Source organism: Miscanthus floridulus, chromosome 13, assembly GCF_019320115.1.
Source record: "Miscanthus floridulus cultivar M001 chromosome 13, ASM1932011v1, whole genome shotgun sequence".
NCBI classification, from domain to species: domain Eukaryota; kingdom Viridiplantae; phylum Streptophyta; class Magnoliopsida; order Poales; family Poaceae; genus Miscanthus; species Miscanthus floridulus.
The window spans coordinates 12,331,914-12,351,667 of NC_089592.1; the positions used below are offsets into that span (position 1 = coordinate 12,331,914).

The 19,754-nt window shown below is 44.2% G+C and overlaps 1 protein-coding gene across 1 annotated transcript; it reads right to left on the bottom strand.

Annotated features, from left to right (window-relative positions):
* Positions 1 to 14,799: 14,799 nt before the first annotated feature.
* Positions 14,800 to 16,587, bottom strand: LOC136500501 (U-box domain-containing protein 8-like). The gene has a single exon (XM_066495864.1). The coding sequence runs from the start codon at positions 16,453 to 16,455 to the stop codon at positions 15,379 to 15,381; it is 1,077 nt and encodes a 358-aa protein (XP_066351961.1). The 5' UTR covers positions 16,456 to 16,587; the 3' UTR covers positions 14,800 to 15,378.
* Between the last annotated feature and the right edge of the window lie 3,167 nt (positions 16,588 to 19,754).

Sequence of the window (19,754 nt, forward strand, 5' to 3'; positions counted from 1 at the left end):
TGTTCTCAATGTTTCATCTGTTTTTTCCGACGTATATTATAAATGTGTTTATCTGGATGTTGCATATGTTTTAACATATATGATGCAAAGTGTTTTATCTAGATGTTGCGTATGTTTACAATAGTTTCAAGTGTTTTTCAGGTGTTTTTATAAGTGTTTCAGATGCATGTTTCATTTGTTTTCAGTCGTATATTGCAATTGCTGCACCTAGATGTTTCAAATCTGGATCGAATGTTGCATCTCACTCCTTGCCTTTCTGCTGTCTCGCCTTGGTGTTATGCCCGAGAAGGTGGAAGTAGTTCCCACTAGCTCGGGTGGGCCCCACGTGCTTGCGGCACGGGCGCCGCAGGCGAGACGTGGGCAGGCAGGTGAGGGACGCGAGACGAGTGGCAACTGCACGGGTGTCCGGACAGGGGGCTAGCGTCCGGACATCGGGCGCTAGCCACACCGTTTTTCCTATCATGTTTTTTTTATCTCATATATGTTAGATGGTTACACATATACATGTGTTGTAAATATACGATAGACACCCATGGCTTCCCACGGGGACCATCGCTGTTATATTAGGTCTTGTTTGGATACACATGTAGTAACCTCAATCCATATATGTTAGGATGAATTACAGCAGAACTTAAACTAAATTACCATAATTCACTTTAACTCATGTGAATTGAGGTGAATACATATGTATCCAAATAAAGTCTTAAAAAATTCATTGTGTGTCAGTGTGTATCACACACAAACACATAATAGGACAAAGGGCTGATACAACACTCGGGCATAGGACCGACCTCTATTTTATTCCACTACTAGTGAAGGGCGCACGCCTTCGTGCGAAGACAAAGAATTATGGTAAAAATTATTTATGTATGGCACACATGTCATGGATTTGGTGGTAACATGCATTTGTCTTTCAGCATGTGAATAAGAAGATATATAGGTTCATACCAGTTGCAGGTATTCACGGTTAACTAATAATGGTAGTTCTTAGTAGGCTGCCTGAATATTATACAAACAAGAGGCCTGTGGATATGCTTGTTTCAGTTTTTTGTACAGGATGATCTTTTGGCATTAGCGTGTGGGACATTGAGGAGGTAAATAAGCTGAACATCTGTTTTCATGTTTTGGCTGCCGGAGCTGATCCCGCGGATGTGGGTGAAGCTGCTCTTTGGTTCTCTGCGATGACCTGATTGGACAGAGAGAACATTGAGGTAATAATAGTTTCATTCCTAAATGACAAAGCTTTTATGAAAAAGGGCTTTTTTCAACATTTATTTTCTTAATAATCTAATTGTGCAGCTAGTAAGAGCCTACATCAGCGAACACCTGGCTGCATATGTTTCAGAAACTTTCAACGAAGGCCACGAGCAAACATTGGCAAGACGATATTATACACATTATTTGTGCTATGTCTACCTATTTTGGTGTCCCAGACAACGGAGCCTTCTGACCAGTTTCCTTTGGCTCATGGCTATGTCCATTAGATTTAGCCCTGCAATTGACATGGATACGTTAATGACAGAGTATATACATCTGGGTGAACTGTAATGCATGCCTGGCCTTGTAAGTGTACCTCTTTGCTTTGTGCTGTAAGAAATTTTCAGGTGGAATGTTCTGGTCATCTTGTGTAGCTGCCGCTTGTGTACACCTCTATCTTTCACCGTTTCCTGGCAAACGAAGGCAAAATGATTTTAGTAACATTGGAGATGCTAAAGTGTATGAATATGGTATACCAGTAACTTTGCAGCACTAGGTTCATGAGACAAGGGTGACCAAATTTATATGAAATCACCTTGTCAGCGCAAGTGGTATGACCAAGTAGCTGTCTGTGTGTTTTCGTTGGTGCTGCAGATGATCTAACTCATATCTGAAGGATAAGAAATTTGGAAAAAGAAGATGGTTAGGGTTAGAAAAAAAGACTTTGGAACACTGCCTTATTTAATTCTGCTATCTTAATGTGACTTGCCCAACGATAAGGTGCAAATCTAACTGTGAGTAAGCACAGGAAACACAATATTTCAGTGAATATAGAAAGCATCATATATCCTCTTCTTTTGATCTCGAGTTTGCAATGAATAAATTTCATGGTAATGTGCTAGACAAATCTACAACTACTGAAGGAAATTCAAGATTTGTATTATGAACTTCCATTCTCTGTATAGTACAACATTGAATAAGCACAAGATAGAAAATTTACATTTATTTATATGTATAAAAATAGTAAACAATGGATTCCAGATGCAATGAGACTGCTATATAGCTGATGGCATCTGCAGTACCACAATATCAAAGGTAACCAAGGAGCAGAAAAAAATCACTTTTTGTGTGGGGTAAAAGAAAAGGATATTCACAGAATAGCAAGACCGAATATAAGATAGCTGTTTTGTAAATGAAAAGGGCTATGGCTTCCTCTTAGTTTGTGTTGGTAGCAACAAATTCTAAAAATACATTAATACTACAACACTGAACCGTTCGTCACTATGAAGCTTGTAGAGTGAAAAACAACAGGCAGTGCGAGTAATCCCAGGGCAAGAGCGAAACCAAATTTGGGAAAAAAGGAAAAGGGTATGCAATAGTAGACAACAATACATTAACATGACGCTGCCCACATCACAAGCAGCCTAGGTTGTAATGCAGTGTTCTATAACAGGAACAACTTTTCCTTTAGCGATCAAGAGTTGAACTTCTAAAAAAACAGTGGTAAAGAACTCCATAAACAAGCTGTGAATTTTGGTGGGCAATTCTTCCAATTTGGGATAGCCTTCATAACTCTTGCATCTACAGACGCATTTTTCGGAGCCTGCTTAACCAGCTAAGCGGTGGATATGGAGCAGATGATATGTATATACACAGACAGATAAATTAATAGATAAATGTGTGTGGTTTTATTTTCCCTCTCACAGAGAGAACTACTCAAATATTTTAGAGCAGAGGGGTAATATGTCCACCAACGAGCTGAGCTGAAGTCAGCTTGTCTGCCAAGGAGCGGCGAAGAGAGAGGAAGAAAGGGGGAGAAACCGGGAAGAGGAATCAGAAGCCGCTGTATATATTTGGTGGGTTGGCTCCGGAGTAGAAGCCGGACAACAGCATAGGAAGTATGGGAAAGAGAAGAAGCAGGGACAGAATCCGCTACCGGGAAAATCCTCTCCAAGCAATGGCAGCCTCTGCCCTAGGCCTCGCCCTGCCGGCCACAGGCCTGGCCACAGTGGCCGCGTCGCCCTCAGGCCTGGGCGCGCCGGCCTCGTCTGGCCTGCCCGCGACGGCCACAGGTTTGGCCGCGCTGGCCACAGGCTTGGCCACGCCCAACCCCGACGACATGAATGTCGGAGCCCAGCTAGCAACCATGCACAGCCGGCGTCCAGCCAGCCCAAGCAAGCCAACAAGGCCAGCCACCGGCCAACCAACGCGAGCAGCACCAGCGGCAAAAGGGTCAGATTAGGCTCCAAGTACATGTATTTAGATTCAAAAAGAGATGAAATACACTTAATGTCATGAAAGGTTATTTTTACGAAGTCGATGTTTGGAGTCCCAAAACTGCGAAGCGTGTTGTTTGGAGTCCCAAATATGCAATTTTCTCTAAACGAAAAGGGAATAAGGAAAGAGGTTGGAAGAGGAGGAGGGGAGGAGAGGAACGGAGCCTCACAGTGACCACATCACAAGCAGCCTAGGTCACAATGCAGTGCTTTATAACAGGAATAATTTTTCCTTTAGAGGGTAGACTTTCAGAGATCTAGAGGAGAGATTCTGAGATACCTAAGATACTTTAGGTCTCCATCAGCTTCGTCACTGCTTCTTGTTTCTCTGCAAAAACAAAGTACACCACCATGTTATCAAATTACTGGAAGCTGAGACACAAGGATAGCCTATGTAAACCCAAAATGTTATTTGCTCATAAGATGTAGTATTAGAATAGCAGATTAACCAAATAAAGCAAAACTGTGCACAATAGACCAACAATTTGCAGTTAAACAATGCCTTGAAGAGGTAGCTTGAAATCTAAGTGTGAGAATAATCAAATCTATTCTTGCATAGTGTGCACATGAATATGAAAATATGGCAGATATAACCAACAACAACAACAACAAAGCCTATAACCGATATTGGAAATTGCTTAGGAATGTGAAAGGAAGAAGGGCAAATAAACAGTCTGTATATCAATATGTAGTTAGAATTATATAGGTAACAGGGAGCTCTAAGCTTCCACAGTAGAATATGGGTAGGAAGAACATCGTGATGGTCATGAGCTAATCAAAGAAATGAATATTAAATATGCAACTTTGTATCGTTATTGTTGTTGTCACTATGGACAGATAGACAATTTCATTAGAAGTTCAGATTGTGGGCAACCTCTGTGGCAGCAGCAGCATGGTAATGTCTGAAACTAATTTCTCGATTGTATGAATATAGAACAAAAAATTAACATATCCAAACAGAAAATAGTTTGGCACTGGCTATATATTTCTAATAGTAATAGTTGGTTTAGTTAACTGGGAAGTGTGTAACATGCAGTTTGTGTATAATAAGAGGCATACGGTGACAGTAGACAATATTATTTAAATAGTATTGAAATAATCTTAAAACTTTGGACATTATTAGCCATCATCCTATATGAAATTTACAAATTTGTGAGCCATATATAGGAGTGTGGTGAAAACAAAATTCAACTGAAGATAATATATGATACCTGTCATTGAGAGTTGACTATGGGTATTTATTTCGTGCAATCAATCAAACATTTTAACGAAACGAAAGAACCTTAGAAAAATGAGAGAAATCATATAGATAATATTCTGTTTATTGAAAGAGTTGATAACTCCTACTGCATGTTACTGTAATAATCTAATATGGGAAAAATACATTACAGGTTCCATCTCATTGTTGTACGTACATATGGCAGGAACATATTCTTTAGTGACAGCATATATGAACTGAGAAAGTTGAATAAAAGTCCGTAGATAGGACAACACACATGGTAAAGGCATATTCAGCATGGCAACAACCGCGGAATCTGTAACTGTAATTGTTAATTATGGACCTTTCTTAATACCAGCACTAGGATCCGTTTAGGTAGCTGGAATGTAGGGTCTCTTATAGGTAAGTTAAGAGAGTTAGTGGACACAGCGTTTAGGAGGCGTGTAAATATCTTATATGTCCAAGAGACTAAATGAAAGGGACAGAAGGCGAAAGAGGTGGACAATACCGGCTTCAAGCTCTGGTATACAGGGACAACTTCAAATAAAAATGGAGTAGGAGTTTTGATTGATAAGAGCCTCAAGGATGGTGTGGTGGAGGTGAGAAAGCAAGAGGATAGGATCATCTTAGTTAAACTTGTCATTAGTGATAGGTCTTAAACGTAATTAGTGTGTATGCCCCCAAGTAGGCCATGATGAGAGTGCTAAGCAGCTTTTCTAGGAAGACTTAGATCGCTTGGTTAGATCTATCCCTAGTAGTGAGAAGCTCTTTATAGGAGGTGATCTTAATGGCCATGTAGGTACATCAAGTGCATATTTCGAGGCGGTTCATGGGGGTTTCGGATATGGTAGTAGGAACCAGGAGGGAGAGGAAGTCTTAGACTTCACCATAGCTTTTGATCTAATGATAGCTAACACTTTCTTCCATAAGAGATAGTCCCATTTAGTGACCTTTAGTAGTGGCCAGTACTCTAGTCAAATCGACTTTGTCCTTACAAGAAGGAGGGATAAACGAACATGCGTGGACTGTAAGGTGATACCTAGAGAATGTGTGGTCGCTCAACACAAGCTGGTGGTGGCTGACTTCCGCTTTCTGGTGCATGCTCATGGGAACATACAAGCTAGGGTTGCTAGAACGAAGTGGTGGAAATTAGAAGGGGAGGCATCAAAGGTCTTTAAGGAAAAGATCATTGAAGAGGACCCTTGGAATGATGAAGGCGATGCAAACAACATGTGGGAGAAGATGGCAACATGTGTTCGAAAGGTTGCTTCAGAGGTGCTTGGAGTGACCAAAGGGAGCGGATGCAACTCGAAAGACACTTGGTGGTGGAACGAAGTTATGCAAAAGGCTATTAAGGAAAAAAAGAGTGCTATAAGCGCTTGTATCATGACAGGTGTGCAAACAACATAGAGAAGTATAAGGTGGCAAAGAAGACTGCAAAACGAGCGGTGAGTGAGGCAAAGGGGCGGGCCTATGAGGACCTTTACCAATGTTTGAGTACGAAGAAAGGAGAGAAGGACATTTATACGATGGCTAGGGCTCGCGATAGGAAGACAAGGAACTTCAACCAAGTCAAGTGCATAAAGGATGAGAGAGAGCAGCTCTTGGTGAAGGAGGATGAGATCAGACATAGATGGCAAGAGTATTTTGATAAATTGTTCAATGGTGAGAACGAGAACACCACCGTTCAGTTGGACGACTCGTTTGATGACACTAATAGACGCTTTGTGCGGAGGATTCAAGAATTGGAGGTCAGAGAAGCCTTGAAAAGGATGAAAACCAAGGTATGGAGATGTCTCGGGGATATAGCTATAGTATGGCTTACCAAGATGTTCAACAATATCTTTTGATCGAACAAGATGTCTGAGGAGTGGAGAAGAAGCATATTGGTACCAATCTACAAGAACAAGTGAGATATCCAAAATTGTACAAATTATCGGGGAATTAAGTTAATGAGCCACACTATGAAGTTATGGAAGAGAGTCATCGAGCAGCGTCTGCGAGGAATGACACAAATATCAATAAACCAATTTGGTTTTATACCCGGAAGGTCAACCATAGAAGCAATCTTCTTAATAAGACAGGTTATGGAGCGGTTTAGAGAGCAAAAGAAGAACCTCCACTTGGTTGTCATGGACTTGGAGAAGGCTTATGACAAGATACCAAGAAATGTTATGTGGTGATATTTGGACAAACATAAAGTCCCATCAAAGTACGTGACCCTCATCAAGGACATGTACAATAATGTTGTGACTAGTGTTCGAACAAACGATGGTAACACATATTACTTCCCGATTAAAATTAGACTTCATCAAGGGTCAGCCTTAAGCCCGTATCTCTTTGCCTTAGTAATGGATGAGGTTACCAGGAACATACAAGGGGATATCCCTTGGTGTATGTTGTTCGCTGATGATGTAGTGTTAATGGACAAAGGCCAGGCGGGAGTAAATAGAAAACTAGAGTTATGGCGGCAGACCCTTGAGTCTAAAGGTTTTAGATTGAGCAGAACTAAAACCGAATACATGAGATGCGACTTTGGCGGAGTTATACAGGTGGAGGGAGATGTGAGTTTGGAAGGCCAAGTAGTGCCTAAAAAGGATACCTTTCGGTATCTGGGATCGATGCTACAGAGGGATGGAGATATTGATGCGGATGTTAGCCATAGAATCAAAGTAGGGTGGATCGAATGGCGACAAGCTTATGGTATTCTCTGTGACAAGAAGGTACCACAAAAGCTAAAAGACAAGTTCTATAGAACGACGATTAGACCGGCTATGTTGTATGGAGCAAAATGTTAGCCTACAAAGATTCAACATGTTCAACAACTGAGTGTTGCAGAAATACGTATGTTGCGATGGATTTGCGGTCACACAAGAATGGACCGAGTTTGAACGATGATATATGTGATCGCCTAGAGGTAGCACCAATTGAAGAAAAGCTTGTCCAACATCGGTTGAGGTGGTTTGGCCATGTCCAAAGGAGACCTCCAGAGGCACTAGTGCATTGTGGAGTCCTAAGCCAAGCTAATAATAAGAGGAGAGGTAGAGGAAGACTGAAATTGACATAGGGGAGGCAATAAAAAGAGATTTGAAAGCTTGGGATATACCTAGAGATCTATATTTGAATAGTAGAACTTGGAAAGCAGCTATTGAAGTGCCTGAACCATGACTTGGGGCTCTTGGTGGGTTTCAACTCTAGCCTACCCCAACTTGCTTAAGACTGAAAGGCTATGTTGTTGTTGTTGTTGTTTCTTAATACCAACAGATGATACAATTACACTAAGGGATGCCTTTTTCTATCTCACCAAGCAGCAAATGCTAGATCTAAGAAAGCAAGTATCTATAATAGAGGAAATATGTGGTCATTTTGTTTTCTGAAAATGAAATGAGAAAAAAGTAGAATATATGCTGATACTACTTGAAGGACCTATTAATCGACATGGTGCCTGCTGAAGGAAAAAGGAACAGAACATAGAAAGGAGTGCTTTATTGTAACCTTCTTGAGTGCCGATGTTGCAGATAGAAATATGAGTGAGCACCATTTGGTGTCTCTGTGTCTCTTTCCCTAAGCGCCTCTGGTCGTCTGGTGTTCCCCATCTCCATGAAATTTCACACCCAAGAAGTTACGAAAAGGCAAGAATTACAGAAATGGTACTATATACCCAATTCACCATTCATGAACTGGCACAGTTGCGTCGTCTTCAGTACCCTCTGTTTAATATTTAATGATTAGTTTAAAACTTGCCAAAATTATCAATAGAAGTGACTTTCTGATGATCAACAGTATCAGCATATGCGGTCAGGCAGATATCGTCCAAAGAAAAAGAACTGCCCTTGTTAAGGTAGACACTGACGGAATTTTTGTTTGAGATATATAGTCCTGCAGGGTTTAAAGCAGGAAAAAAGGCAACATGAACTTCCAAAGACTGCATACATAAATAGGCAGGTATGGACTGAATGCGCAAATAGAGAGCAGAGACATGATTCTAAGGTAAATAGCAACTGCAAGGCAACTTGAAAATTGACTCATATGAAAGAAATGTCAAAATATCTGAATAGAAGCACCAACGCGATGGAGCATCGAACTGTCAATTAGAAGGTGAAAAATGGAAGACAAGAACTGTCAGCTAGATTTTCCATTGCCCTCGGTACACTAAGAACACCAAAAAAGACCATATATATATATATATATATATATATATATATATATATATATATATATATATATATATATATATATATATATATATATATAATGTTACGTTTCACTCCGTATGCCAAATAGTTTAATAAAAGCATAATAGAAGTATCATAAAAGATAGAGTAGCCATCATAATATATGCAAATGGCTCATCCCAAATGAGAATAAAAAGATCACGAAAGAGTGACAATCATGACTGCGCACTGTCAGTGACCTAAATAAGCCTTTAACAAAAGCATAGAAGCTCGCTGTACAGCCATTATATATCCAGAATCTGGACATTGCCATGTTTCATATAGGTAACATGATGCCTAAATCCTGAAATAAGCAGGTACTGTACAGTGTACCTTTAGGGATTTAACTGAACAGACACCAAGATTGTCCACACATATTGTTTATCAATTGCATACTTCCAATTTCCTAACTCTAATACGTCCTAGTCAAGACACAGATTATGTAAAGCTATTAAAATTTCCAAACTCCATAGTCTGTACGCTCATATTCTTACCTGAAGATCTATAAGGAGCAACATTTATTCTTATCGCAAACACTGAAGATTTAGATTAAAATAATTTGGTCAACATTTTTTTAGATTCTGCCTGACCTTAACCAAATTATGAACCCATGATGAACCAAAATGTATTACAATCTACCAATCCAATATAGGAAGGCATCATGGCTAAGAAATGCTTAAGCTGATATGTTATATTAGATTGGTGTTTCTATCCCAGTGAATCAAATGTATTTCAATCTATATACTAACCCAGGCTAGGAAAATGTCAAGTACTAATAATCTGGCAGTCATACGTACAATTTGTTGCTGAAAATATATTTGTTAGCACTTCATTGTATTGGCTACCTATTTGTAAATTCTCAGGTGGTAATACCAGGGCAGGTACATCTAGAGCTAGATCTCTACCATGCTACGTTACACAAGTGTTTAAGAAGTGTGTGTGTGTGTAACTTCCGAGGTGGTAATACTAAGGCAGATATCTGTAAACATTGGGGAATAGTTTATGTGCTTTATGCAAAATAATCTTCAGGCTTTCTTTTTTCTGAATGGCCGTGCAACATCAACGAAAATGAAATTCTGCTACACTAAATTGAGATAACAACCCAGAACTCACACAGGGTTTGTTCATAGACCATCAAAAAATTGGAGGACTCAAACAAAATTGCAGAGCTGTACTGACCGCCTGTAGGAGGTCGCGCGGAGGGGAGAGGGGGGACCAAACCGGAGATCGGACGGCACGAGGAACACCGGAGTGACGGGGTGATAGCATCGGCCGCGGCGCCCGACGAGGCCCGACTGCGAAGAAGACGAAGGCACGAGGAGGTGTACTGTACGCTAGGCGGAGGTGGAGGGCGGTGACCAACGAGGAGGCGAGGAGGACGCCATCGCCGCCAAGGGCCACCGCGTCGTGATCGGTCGTCCCTAGGGCGCCACCGCCGGGGAGAGTCCGTGGGGATGGCCTGCGACGCCTCCGCGGTGGTGCGCGCCCGTGTGGACGACCGACGACGGAGGGGCCAAACCCTAGGCTGCCATTCACGCCACTGCGACCCGCTGCCTTGCGTCGCGAGGAGGAAGGGGCGTGGTGGAGGACCAGGAGGAGGAGGAGGAGGAGGGTGGCCACCGCCGCGCGGAGGGCCGGCCACTGCCGAGGTCGCTCTGCGCTGTTGCCTCGGTCGCGTCTCGACTCGGGAGCGAGGGAGGGAGCGTACAGGAGAGAGAGGAGGGGATGAGAAGTTTCCTGAAGGAGAATCAGGAGCTGGAGTATATATTTGCTCCACCGGATGGTAGGCCGTCGCTGCCAAGGGCCGTCGCGCCATGATCGGCCGTCCCTAGGGCGCCACCGCCAGGGAGAGTCCGTGGGGACGACCTGAGACGCCGCCGCGGTGGTGCGCGCTCGTGGGGACGACCGACGATGGAGGGGCCAAACCCTAGGCTGCCATTCACGTTGATGCGCCCTGCTGCCTTGCGTCGCGAGGAGGAAGGGGCGTGGTGGAGGAGGGGGAGGAGGAGGATGGTGGCCACCGCCGAGGTCGCCCCGCGCTGTTGCCTCGGTCGTGTCGTGACTCGGGAGCGTACAGGAGAGAGAGAGAGAGAGAGAGAGAGAGAGAGAGAGAGAGAGAGAGGAGGGGATAAGAAGTTTCCAGAAGGAGAATCAGGAGCTGGAGTATATATTTGCTCCACCGGATTCGTACGAGAAGCCATAGAAGCTAACAAAATCAACCTAGAGCGATGAGGAGGCAGAAGAAGTAAATTCTAAAGGAAGCGGCTACAAGCAATCTGGGTCACACGATGGAGGATCCAACGGCTGGGAACAATTTGGGTGACGTGGCAGCCGCTTCTGTGCGAGGAGCTGTCGCGTTTTGTAGTTTTAAATTTTAAAAATGGATTGATAATATTGTAGCCTCGGTGCGACAGTCTACCTGGGCTATTATCGCGTGCTCACTCGTTGCTGAGGGTAGCAACAAAATAAAGTCCACTGGACATGTAAGGAAACTAATCAAGAGATAAACTAATTAAGGATATTGGTCATTCAAGTAAGAAAAGATAGAGTAATTAAGAAGCTGATATGCAATAAAAGAATAGATATTCATGGGATAGAATAAAAATCAACTATGCAAGGAAACTAATTAGATGGAACTTGAAAGAGACCCGTAAAAAACCGTACATTGGGGACATATCCTGTAATATAGTGCATTGTCGAAATTTTAGGACAGATTAAAAGAGAAAAGACGCATGTGCCCCTAATTTATTTTCTAATAAGATGCTATCATCAACATGATTAATGGTGATTTGTTGATAAATGAAAAGTATTTAATTCAAAATTGAGAAGCGGAGGGGACGCGAGCGGGGACCCTCCACGTGCAGTCGGGCGGCATGGGCCCCGCGTAAGCAGGCGTGGGATGTAGTTGCACGGGGGAAGACAGCCCGCGTCCGGACGCTAGCACTGCCACATTATATACATATATAGATACACCATGGACCGTGCATTGTTTCGAATTTTTTGGACACTCATAAGCATTATTTTTTCTAGGAGACTTGCACGATTCTACTGAAGATAATATGACTTGCACAGAATACTTTCGCAAACACTCGGAGCATCAATCAAAGAGAAAAGACACGTCGCAATCTGAAGGGAGAATGAGAAACATCCAACGATCCCATGGCTAAAGAGCCCAAACAAATGGGGGCACGGTACGGTGCTAGCCAACGAGTACCCCGCGCCCACTACGCACCGCACACCGGCCGTCGTACCACCGGTGGCGCCAATGATCCACGGCGAGTCGACAAGTGGTGCGGTAGGCGAAAGGGATCAAGATCCCAGCACGAGAGGATTTGGGGCCCGAGTAGAAGTAGCCCACCAGGCTACACCAGTCCCCCACCGACCGTCTCGGTTCCACTACTTTTCCCCTCCGAGCCTGAGATGTTCATGTTGTTCTTTCTTGCCTTCTTCTTGTTCTTGGCAGGCCAACAACCACCCTCTAGAACCTTCCGTTTACCTGCCAGCGCTCCACACCACTTGGTTTGGCCGTCTGAAAGACGTTGTCAGTGAACCCAACAAGTCCCAATGCAACATGATTGCGCTCCTTTCGGGTGTTTGTGTGTGTGTGTGCGTGTGCGTGTGTGTGTGTGTGAGAGAGAGAGAGATTGCGAATGCTACAATGCAGATGCCATTGGTCTCTCTTGCTCTGCTCAACATGTGCCAAACTGGGGACCTGTAAATCCGATTCAGCCAACGACGCTGTACACGCGGACTCTTCCTAGGCGCCTTCTTTTGACAACATCTGCCGCCCATTGGACTCTTCCTTGGTCCTTGCTGCTACTACTATACTAACGATTATATTAGCCCTCCATTTTTTTTTTCATCTGTAAGTACTACCAATTTTCTGCCTTATCCTCTGCTTACAGTCGCTGGCACAGGGGCCCCACTTTCCGGATCAAGCAGTTGTGCAGCCCACATGTCAGTCAGTGACACTAACTGATGACGTTTGCCGTCTTGCGCTTTGGATTCATCAACCATGATCAACACACATCTCCTAACCATGGATGCATTTTTCCTTCTTCTGACGCAATTTATCTCCTACCTGCGTGCTCTCTGTGATCCCTACCTGGCAGCTCTGCAGGGAGCTCAATCCCAACAGGCAATGATTGACATTTTTGTATGTTGAGGGAATGCACATGGATGTTAAAGGCACTGTACTAGCTTCCACAAATCCACAGTCATGGAGCAGACGATGAAGAACTCATCAGCAGGTTGTGTTGTACCATGCCACAACCTTTTTCTGAACAACAGGCATGTCATATTCAGATCAGGAACCAAGCAACCATGCATAGATCTGTGGATCTGCCGCACACCACAACCAGGCAGAAAAAAAAGGAGGCAGTGATAGGAACCAGAGGAAAGAAACACGAGCGTTTCAGGAAACAGCTGCTGCCCCATGCACGCTATTTCAGCATCAGTACCCAAATCTGAGCAGCCTCAGGTCCATCCATCCATCACAATGCTACCAAAACGGTGCTACAACGGGAAAGGCTCTCTGAAAGGTGTTTGACACCACAATCCTTCACACCATTCAGGCGCTCCCACCCATTCACTCACTCATCACTGCAATGCTAAGAAAGGTGTGCATGAGCACATCAGAACTGCACAGGATGGGTCACCACTCACCAGTCAGAGAAGCTGACGATTGTGTATTCGGCATGATCTCTAATCCTGTCCACTAAACGCGATCACCGGTTAGATCCCCCGTGTTTCAGCTTTGAGTAATAGCGCCAACAGACTTTTGTTGGTTTAGAACAGGCCATGCGTTCAGAATGGACATGCCAACCACCCCCGACCCCTCCCTCCCCCAGGAAAAGCTTGTGGTCAAGGTCAACCCTTATCTCACGGTTGCTAGGTTTCCATTCAGACGTTGTCAACATCACCGCCACATCACCACTGCATAATAATGCACATTAAGGTCTGTGTGTACTATGCTGCCATACTTACCAAAGCTAATTAGATAGTTAATCAAAGGCTGTCCATCTTTATGGCAAATCAAAGTGAAATAGTAAGATCCTTTTTTTTCCTGTAACCCATAGCAGGGCTTGGAAAGCATGCATATAGAACTAGTAATTCATCAGAGGATGAACACTCACCTCCTGAACGAAGTAGGAGGTTGAAAAGAAAAATATCAGCCACAAGCAAAAGTTGCCTAATAGCTTGGGCGTTTCCTGATGATCCAGTCGGAGCTCAAGGATCCCCACTGCTTTGCCGCCGACTAATGAGACAAAGGCGTGCTTATATTATTATACCTCTCCATAATTAATTTGATGTCGAGATTGTAAGTTAGTTAACGTAGCGAAAACTGGGCCATCTAAAAAAAACTAGCAAGTCCTTGTCAAGCAAAAATGATAATCAAAGCTGCGATAACCACTCACTTCTCTCAAGGACAAAAGTGACACAGGCAAAATGGAGTGATTCACATGGCTTTGGTTGCAGGACCTCTTCTATTGGTATAATATGTTTCCACATAAGAGCACTCTCAAAGTTTATTCCAGACCGACCGATAGAATATCGTATAATTTATAGAGCAAAAGTTAGCCTATCTCAAATCTATGGCCGTGCCCAGATTTGAATAAGGGATACCAGTTGCGCAATCTACTGAGTAATTAAGACTCTAGGATGATGCAAGAGATCCTGAGGGTCCTACGCGAGTTTCATCAGGATCTCCATTGGCTATATAATATGCGCAACAGTAAGCTCATCCTAAGCTATTTAATTCCAAACGTGGAAAACTTAGTACAAATCACGAGCTTTCAATGCACTACATGAAAAACAATATATAGCACCAAATGTCAAACCTAGTAGAGCAAATAGCTGATGAAGTACACATCAAGTTAACAAGCACAGAAGATTTTCTGAGCAGACAGGAAGTCACAGCCTCTGTACTTCTGGTGAATTTCATTTCTTATCATAAAGTCGATCACAAGGAGATGATAGGCTACACACACAATCCAATTCTCCTCATGTAATAATGTAAAACTATGGAGCACAGCAAAGGAAGAAAGAAAAAGACTAACGATCCTACTTGATTGAGCCACTTCAGAGCATTTGGTCACTTTCACTAGATCATCAGATGAATCATTGTGAACATCTCAGACTGGATGATCTGGTGACTCTCTGAAACACGGAAGCAGTTCTAACTGACAAGTTCAGGAACCATACTCTTCTCTCTCTCTCTCTCTCTCTCTCTCTCTCTCTCTCTCTGGTTCTAAGGATATGAACATAAGCTAAATTCTACTGTTTTTTTTTGTCTTTCTTTCGGCGCAGCTACAACATGGAAAGAGAAGGGAAATGAAACAGAGTAAGATAAAAAAAAAGGTTCACCTTTGCTGTTGCTACCTCTGTACAATGAGGCAACACCCAATCAATCGAGCAGGTGCAGAATCAAAACCCATGACAAATTTCATCTTTGGACAGCCCAAATCCAATTCTACGCTTTCTCGAGCGTCCGGACCAGTTCGACCGCGTTCTTGGCGATCTTGCAGTTGTCGTCGTTCACCAGAGCCTCACAGAGGTCGAAAGCTTGCAGCTTGATTGCTTTCAATGCCAGTTCGTTGCTCTCGGCACAAATCCAGTTGAGGACGAGCAGGGCCTGCTCGATTGCACGGGCGTTGCCGCTCTTGGCGACGCCCGTGAGCACGGAGACGACGCCGGGGATCCTGCACAGCTCCTGGCGCCCCTCCCGGCACCTGGCGAGGAGGCCGAGCACCTCGACGGCACGCGCGGAGCCGTCGGCGGCGAAGTCCGCGAGCGCGGGCGCTGCGCCCTCGCGCACCGCGCGGCGGCGGTTCTCCGGCAGCTTGCAGAGCTCGAAGAGCGCCGTGGCGGCCTCGCGGCGCTCCCGCGGGCCGCCGCGGCGGAGGAGCCCCGTCAGCGCCGGGATGGCCGACGGGTGCGCCCCGATGGTGCACTTGTTGACGTCCACGGTGGCGAGGCTGGTAAGCGCCGTGGCCGCGGACGCCGCGGCCGCGCCGCCGTGGGACACCGCGGCGGAGAGCGCGTCCACGGCGCCGTCCGCCACGAGCCCCACGCGCGTGTCGTCGCCGTCCAGGCTGAGGTGCAGGAGCGCCCGGGCCGCCGCCTCGTCCCCGGCCTCCGCGTGCCGCAGCAGCACCGCCGCGTTGCCGGACTCCAGCACCTCCCTCCGCCCGGCGGCGCCGGACTTGGCCAGCCTCAGCAGTGCCGACACCGGCGACGCGGACCGAGCCGGCGCCGCCGGCACCGCTTCTTGCCTCGCGTGCGCCCCTCCATCAGCAGGGACGGGAGCCGCCGCCGCAGCAGCCGCGGAAAGCGAGACGGCGGCTATGAGGCGGCGCAGCGCGTGGTTGGGGATGAGCGGCGGGCAGGGCGGCAGCGGGAGGTTGGTGACGGGGCAGGTGAGGTGCCCCCCATCGAGCCACTGCTGGATGCTGCGGCGCTCGAAGGTGTGGCCGGAGGGGAGGATGACGGGGTCCGTCATGACCTCCAGCGTGATGGGGCATAGGAAATCGTCCGGCCACGCCTCCATTCTTGAGCGGCAGGATCCGCGGCGCCGGCGCGTTCACGCGAAAAGGGGACGAGCGGAATGGGTAGCGTGTGGGACTCAGTCCTGGAGGAAGCCGAAGACGACGAAGAAGAAGAGGAGGTCAGGAGGGGTTGGGGAGCGAGTGGGGAAAGGCCGGCACTTCCCTTGGACGGAAACGGGCTGCCGTGGGAGCGAGTGGGGAGACCACCCGGTGGGCTTAACTGTGCTATCACTCTCACACACGCTAAGGTCCGTTCGCTTTTTTGTTTCGGTGAGGACTTATCAGCTATGATATAGTATTTTTCTCTCACAACAAATTAGTATCAGCCGGACTTATCAGTCTAGAAACTAACCAACGAATAGGCACTATGTAAGTTTCGTGTGCAATGAATTCTGCGTGTATGTTTTATTAAATTTCTTTTGTAAAATATATTCACCCCTTTTATTTTGGACATGGTAAAGAAACTTCTAGTATATATATTATTGTTGTAGAGCTATGTTTATCTTTCTATATCTATTTTTATTTTAAAATTAGCAAATGAGCTTTTAGCATACTCATCGGCGTGAAACCGTGGTTTTGTTTTCGTAAACTGTCCATAGATATGTTCACCCATCTATAGATATGTTCATCCGTTTCCGCATCGGAACTTCTAGCATACTCATTAGCGCGGTGCCATGAATATCTTCCCATATTATCCGTATCTATTTTCATTCTAAAGTTGGCAAAGAAGCTTTAGCATACTCGCTAGCGCGAAGACGTTGCTTTAATTTGTCTCTTCATGTTGTGCGTAAATGTGTTCACGTGTTTTCATACTAAAGTTAGTAACGGAAGTTCTAGCCTACTCATTAGTGCGGTGTTTCTTCTCATATTATCTATATCCGTTTTCATTTTAAAGTTGGCGAAGAAGCTTTTAGTGTACTCATTAGTGCGAGCCATAGCTATCTTCCTATATTATCTGAGTAAATCCTAAAAGCAATTATATTAGCAAACATTCAAACTATCTATTTTCATGATTCCAACCGACGCATGCTGAATGCACCTTCAAAGAGAACAATTCAAAAACATTTCTCTTGTGGCATAGTTCGCAAAGGATTGTGTGATGCTATCTAAAGTTTAGCTATCAATGGTTGTATAGTATCAAAATCGTGTATATTTTGGTTAGTATTAATTAGATGGAGGATTTAGTTCTTTAATGATAAGATATGGTTGAAATAGTTGAGATGGACTAGATTTAATGATATTGCTGTTGATAAGGATTCATGCTCCTCGTGCCAAAATTGGTTGGACAGATGCCACAACCTTAAAGTCTGGTGACATATTGTTGTTCTGTTTTTGTAGTATGTAATCTCAATGCCCCAACATTTGGGCTAGGAGCAGGGCACTTTGCTCTTTTGCTATTGTGCCATGACGTGTGTTTCTTTCCTGCGTGCTTTGCATGGCAATAGGGTTTAAAATAATATTGTTGATTGTTGTGGGGGCTAGCTAGGAAAATTGGGACTTGATGAGCTCTTTGATGCCTTTTGGTGGGTTGAAATTGCTAGAGGGACGGAACTACGTAGAGTACCACTTGCAAATATCCATCAAAGGAATATTCCACCTCAAAAATCCATTTATTCTGCTCTTTAAGTCCTTTTTTTTGTTGGACTTTGTCATCTTTCTAGAACAACTTAATTAAAGGAGCTTGAAAATATTTGTTTAGTCAACCGTCATATACCATATATACTACGTAGGTTCAATATATATGGCAAACTAAGGTACATAGTTGATCATTCATCATGATATATAGGCATAGCCAAAATTCAATGAAATATTTTAAAACCTCAAAAATAAATATGAAAGATCTCTAAATCTTATTGCTTTTAAAAAGGAAAGTATTATTCCAGTGCTTAAATGGGTTATGCTAGTTATGTAAACTTTTATTTTATATATGAATTCACAAAAAAAACTTTTTATTTTATATACATACACATGCCGCTCACACACAAATTGTTATTTATGCTGTGGGATATTTGAAAGCCCATAGAGTGATAAAACAAATGTTTCGAGCGGTGTTATCAACTCATCCGATTAATCAAGATTAATTGCGATTAGTTGTCCTAATCGCTACCTTGGTCTCGACTTGGGGCTACGATCCAATTAGGTCGATGAGTTTTCTAGTCATCCGAATTGTCATCGACCAATCACAATTAATCGAACGACAGGAGTGGATGGCCAAAAACATAAAGGGATCCTTGGGCAATTAATGATATGGATTGTATTTGGAATGACTTGGACCTCTTAGGATTATATTTTTCAGCTCAATTTGGAACTCTACAACCTCTCACCCTCAGTCTTTCACATCTCACTCTCCCCTAACCGCCATTTGCATCCCAGCCACCACTAGCGCCCGCGCAGGTGAGGTCCCGATGTGCGGGTGGGAGAAGCTGCTCTGCTGGATGGCGCCACATCCTTCCCTTCCCTTCCTACCATTTCCTCCTCTCCATCCTAGTTCTTGCAGCCAGGATGACTGGATAGGCTACAGGGAGAGTTTGTGCAGGCGGGTGAAGGACGAAAGTCGCGAAAGCTGTCACTGCAAGGCGGTGACCACCTCTTCCCTTCCCATCATAGCTGTCGACCACCTCCTCCCTTCCCATCATAATTGCTGATGCCTCATCCACAAAGATGAGCTCCTTCTTCAATGGTACTTTCTCCATTACTCCACCATTTCCTTGAGATCTTGTTCCTGATCCTTGACCGTTCCTATTAGCAGTTCCGACTAATCACCCTAGTCGATGACTAATCGTGACTAGTCGCCTGGTCCGTCCATTAGCGACTAGGATCGATTCGACAGTTCCATGTTTAGTGGCTAGAAGGCTTGTCAAATTTCTAAGTTTCGTAAAGATGTATGTATTGTGATTGTGACCTAATTGTACCTTGTAATAAGGATAATAAGGAGAATTGAATTTTGTGCTAATGCATGGTTTCTAAACATATGTTTGTGTAGTTGGTCTGAAAGTTCTTGTGCCTAAGTTTGTAGACAAGTGGTTGTTGTCGTGACGAAGCCACAACATGGTTATTGACAAAAATTGTAAAAATATCCACAACAATAATATTTGATAGTCCAACACCAGTGTTGAGAGCTAACCAGATGAAATATTGCAATGCAGTGGAGCCCACATCTTCCAAACCTGCCTCTAGGGAGAAAATTTGATGGTACCCACAAAGAATACCACATAAGCTGATTTACTGCTATATACATATAATAAAAGTTAGTTCAACCATCAGCCATTTGCTTTATAGATCCTAGGAAATTAGCGACGGG

Coding starts and splice junctions, on each gene's coding strand:
- LOC136500501 (XM_066495864.1), bottom strand. CDS start 16,455: ATGGAGGCGTGGCCGGACGATTTCCTATGCCCCATCACGCTGGAGGTC.